At 30.1% G+C, this 4,928-nt stretch overlaps 1 protein-coding gene across 1 annotated transcript; it reads left to right on the top strand.

Moving 5' to 3' along the window:
• The first annotated feature begins 430 nt into the window (after nt 1-430).
• On the top strand, nt 431-4,906 carry LOC106477085 (cytohesin-2-like). Its single transcript, XM_022380777.1, has 6 exons — nt 431-570; nt 1,000-1,080; nt 2,106-2,218; nt 3,713-3,861; nt 4,184-4,295; nt 4,663-4,906. Exons 2-6 carry the CDS (start codon nt 1,013-1,015, stop codon nt 4,755-4,757), a joined length of 537 nt encoding a protein of 178 aa, XP_022236485.1. The 5' UTR covers nt 431-570; nt 1,000-1,012; the 3' UTR covers nt 4,758-4,906.
• The last annotated feature ends 22 nt before the right edge of the window (nt 4,907-4,928 follow it).

The following is a 4,928-nucleotide window of genomic DNA, read 5'->3' as shown; positions in this document are numbered from 1 at the left end:
AGCTGCAGTTATTTTCCTCTGTGTAAGAGTTTTGTTTATTTAATTTCTTAATTATTTTTGTACACGGTTTTATTGTGTTAAGAACGTTTTCAATTCTCCAGCATTTGAGACTTACCTATGTATTGATCTTTGACCCAAAAATAATTCAATAAAACTTCTGAAACAATTTTATGTAATTCTTCAAATGAAGAATATCTTTCTGAGTCTTTTACTTGTCCTTTTAATTGAAACATAGTTTGTTTTTTGATAGGCTATATACTTCACATTAGAGACTAATGGAATAACAAGTAATGATCAGGAATACTTACTCTGATTACATTAGGTCTTTAAATATTTTCAATAAAAAGATGCTTATTGTACTGGTATAGCATTGCTATTTGAATACGTCTGAGTGTCCTGACCTACTGTATAATCCTGCTAGCAATATTTTTTTTCTCAAATCTTCCACCAGGGAATAGAGTATCTGATAGATCACAATCAACTCGAAAACACCTCCCAGGATGTAGCACAGTTTCTATACAAAGAAGAGGGTTTGAATAAAACTGCCATAGGGGATTATTTAGGAGAAAGGTGATTATTTTAGTACTGTTTTTTTTTCTGTGTGTATATATATTTATATTTGTGTGTGTGTTGAAACAATAATTTTTCAACCTTTACTTGTAAAAAAAGCATCAACTTATAAAATGTTTTTAAAGAAGTGACTCAGTTTGTTCAACTATATTTTTATTCTTGTTTTTAAAAATACGTAATTAGAAATTTGTTTAGATAAACTTTTGTATTAAACCACCTGAAGTTACTTTATGCTTTTAATGATTTTTCTCGAAGTTTATAATATCTTTTTCGAAGTACGACCGTAATTATCGTTAAGACCGAGTTTGATTGTGAGTGTGCTGTAATAACCAGCATGTAAGAGATAAAGTATGAATCTAAACATCTCGATTCTAGCGAATTAAATAAAAAAAAAAAATTTTAGAAGGCACTTTTTCTTTCTCTCCTAAGGAATGACTTCAACATGGAAGTACTCGACTCCTTCGTGTCACTTCATGACTTCACAGATTTAATCCTGGTGCAGGCACTCAGGTACTTCAATATCAAAAGAAAAAGTTTTCTTACATTTAGAATTTCCCTTTTTAATAAAGAAGAAAAAACAGTTGAGGGAAGTATTTCTCTAATTTGTATACTTAAAACCTAAAGTCAAGTATAAGGTCAATATTTTATTCCATGATTACAGCCTGATACAAACACTGAAAGGTATGTTTTAAGTTTGAAAAACATTGTGTTATTTATGATAAGAACTCGTGAAAACATTCATATGCTCCTGTGGTTAAAGTATGATCATTTTATGCAAAAGAACTTTAACGACAAATGTTTTTAACAAAACTCACACGAAATGCTATGATTTAATGGAAAAAAGAAGTTATGTATAATATTGTTTATTGAGTAGTTCTAGTTAACTTGGATTGGGGAAGAAAGAACTTTTAAACTCTTTCATGTTACTTTACACTGTCGTCAAATTAGGAAATTTAACAAACAAAATTATGAAACGTACGGTAGGTGTGAACATGCTTTGTAGTCACTATGAGAAGAACCTATACACTGGATAGATGAAGTGAAGAAAAAGTGTCTGAATACTAAGTCTATTTATTATATGTTATTGTACGGCTATATAATGTAAAGAACTGAATAGTGGCCAATGACACTTTTTCTTCACTACTCCTATCCAGTATATACATTCTTCTAATAGTGACTTCAAAGCACATTCACACCAACTGTATATTTGATACTTTCGCTATGATATAGGTCCAGCTTATCACTCTTTGGCTAACTTGTGTTCATGATTACTGATGAAGAGTGGAATTCTCCGAAACTAGTATAACCCAATAACACCTGTTGATCAAAGTGTAGATTGAACTGGACCTCCCTGGAACTTAGACTTTGAAATTATACAGTTTTTGGACACTAAGTTTATTTAATAAAAAAAGGACAATATGGTCTAATTACTTGCTTTTCTTCATTTCCCATTTCTGTCACTTATTTCAATAGCAAGCCAAAAACGAATAAACAGGTGTGTTTAAAATGGTAACATGATAATATTTTATTTTCAGGCAGTTCTTGTGGAGCTTTCGTCTGCCAGGAGAAGCTCAGAAAATTGATAGAATGATGGAAAAATTTGCTCAGCGTTATTGTCAGTTGAATCCTGAAGTTTTTAGTAACACTGGTCAGTATATATATATATTTGTTGTTTTACATAGTAAACAAGGTTAAAGATTTTAAAAGTGCAAACAACACACAGACTAACTTTTGTATCATTAGGTGGACATGCAGCTGTTACATAATATTTTAAGGTTTTAACATTGAATTTAAGGACAACATGGGGCCTGTTGGTTCGTGAGACTGTCCTACTCACTTCGAAAAGTAAAAATTCAAAGCCAGTCCTTACCATTTAAATATTTATAATACTTTTCTTTAATTGTATCCCTTTGCGAGTCAACCTCGTATTTTTTACTTGTAGCCACCCCCTTTTTTTTTTTCCTATATTTAACATGTCTATGATGAATATGTAAAATATTAGTGAAATAACTGAGTATGAAATTAATTTAAAGTTAAAGGTAGTTACTGGAAAAATTATACTCTGGTTGTTTCTTACGTTATTTATTATAGTATATTGCTGTAACATCGGGAGTGTATTATCCAATGAAAATAGAACATTGTAAGGAATCTTAGTATTAAAAAAAATTAAAAAGGTTAGCAAAAACTTAAAATGGACATTTAAATGTAAATGTGAGAAATATTATGTATCACAAAGTTATTAGCTTTGTTGCTACTGTGATTTCCTTATAACTAGCTGTTATAAATGAATAATTAGCTTTGGCATGAATAAACCCAAGTAGCTTTTATGTAATTTATACGTTTACAAGATTCGATATTTAAAACTACCAAAGTACGAACTCTTTATTAAAGAAAGCCTCTTCATTTTCATTGATCACGCAACTCTAAATAATAACATCATCTCCTCCCTGTTGTCATTCATGTAATCAATTCCAGATTCTAAGTGTTTTTATTTGATAATTATTATAATTGTAAAGATACCATGTTTATACTTAAATTTAAGCCTTTCTCCACGATGGTTTCTTTTAACAGTGTTATTTATTAAAGGTGTATGCCACGTGTTTTATTGTATTATTACAATTTAAATCTGTTCTTCATAAATTTCTGTTTGAATATGAAAGCTCGCTCAATGCTAATGTTGTTTTTTGTAGGTCGAATGTTATGAACTAACTTTTTTTTTTTGCGATTTTATCACTGATTATGGAATTTGAAGAAACATCTGTATTAAAGATGTTTTTTGGTATTACCATGTTTTAATACTTATTATAAAACTTCGTTTTTCACTTGATGAATCAGTTACCAAAGTTATTTATACCATAAATAAGAATTACTTTAAAGATTCCTCTCTGCTTCAGACCTATTAAAGAGGAAAATGTTTGGTGGTTTATTTGTTTAATTCATATCAGAGCTGTTTTTTTTTTCTCTTCTTTCTTCTTCTTCTTCCAGATCAAAAGACCTAGTGAAATAACATGAAACATGATACTTGTCCTGGGTACTTTTGGAATTTTATTCATAACTTATAATTTTGTGATCTGTTGTGGAACCTTTGATAAATTATAAAAGAAAAGTGATCATATGATTTTGAATGTATTTTTTATTTTAGATACTTGTTATGTGCTGTCGTTTGCTGTTATCATGTTAAATACTTCGCTGCACAATCCTAGTGTCAAGGATAAGCCATCTGTTGAACAGTTTATCAACATGAACCGAGGAATCAACAATGGCGGTGACTTACCGAGGGAGTTATTGGTGGTAAGTAACTTAAATTCCCTCATTAATTTGTGGATTATGAATTTAAAAAATACATTAATTAAAAAGTACATTAATTCATGTGCTAATGACAGCTAGTTGGTTAGGCCTAGTGGTAAAGCTTGATTAAGCATAAAGATTAATTGATGTGTTTATGGCATCTAGCTGGTTAGGCCTTAGTTTTCATGTCTTTATTAGAATAAACCTTTTCTTGTGTGTCTAAATTGTTTTCAACTACATGATTGTACACAACATGCAAAAAAAGAAAAAAAAAACATTTTTCAAAAGTGGCACGGGTAACAGTTAAAAATATATTTACCTCTAGAGTCTGTATGATAGCATCAAACAAGAGCCCTTTAAGATTCCAGAAGATGACGGGAATGATTTAATGCACACATTCTTTAATCCTGACAGAGAAGGTTGGCTTTGGAAGCAAGGTAACGAAACTGTTGTGTACCAATTTTGTTTAAAATAATTATGCTATAGAATTGAATGTATTCTAAGCTAAGAGAGGTAATACACTTCAGCTGGAAGAGATATTTAATATGGAATTTGGCGTGGACACTTCTTGAATCAGAATTAGTTAAGTTATATAAACATAGTTTTTTATAAACTGTTACCTATCTTGTTTATTTATGAAATCTTTAATGCCGATGTTGCACTATACTAAACAATGTTTAATAAAGTCATAGTTTAACACACATTTTATTTTGTTTGATTTGTTCTTGTTTTAGATTTACTTACTATCTATTAATTAAAACTTTTCTCAGCTTTCAAAGTAACTTTTTTGCTGAATGTTTACAGGTGGAAGATACAAAAGCTGGAAAAGAAGGTGGTTTATATTGAATGACAATTGTCTGTACTACTTTGAATATACCACTGTAAGTCTTTTTGATTGAAATATTATGTGCACTGTAAAGTGTATTTCATATGAATTCACATGCTCTGGGGGGTAGGTTGGGATTTTAAAAAAAAGCCTAGTGTTGTCAAACTAAAAGTAGAAAAACGGTGCTTGGCTCCAGTCTAGCTATAGCTTGTTGTGTGATTTTTTTTTTTCTCATTGTATACCA

The sequence above is a fragment of the Limulus polyphemus genome, unplaced genomic scaffold (assembly GCF_000517525.1).
Source record: "Limulus polyphemus unplaced genomic scaffold, Limulus_polyphemus-2.1.2 Scaffold12755, whole genome shotgun sequence".
Taxonomy (NCBI): domain Eukaryota; kingdom Metazoa; phylum Arthropoda; class Merostomata; order Xiphosura; family Limulidae; genus Limulus; species Limulus polyphemus.
Note: the sequence above shows the minus strand (reverse complement) of the source record. Positions and strands in the feature narration are given on the sequence as shown.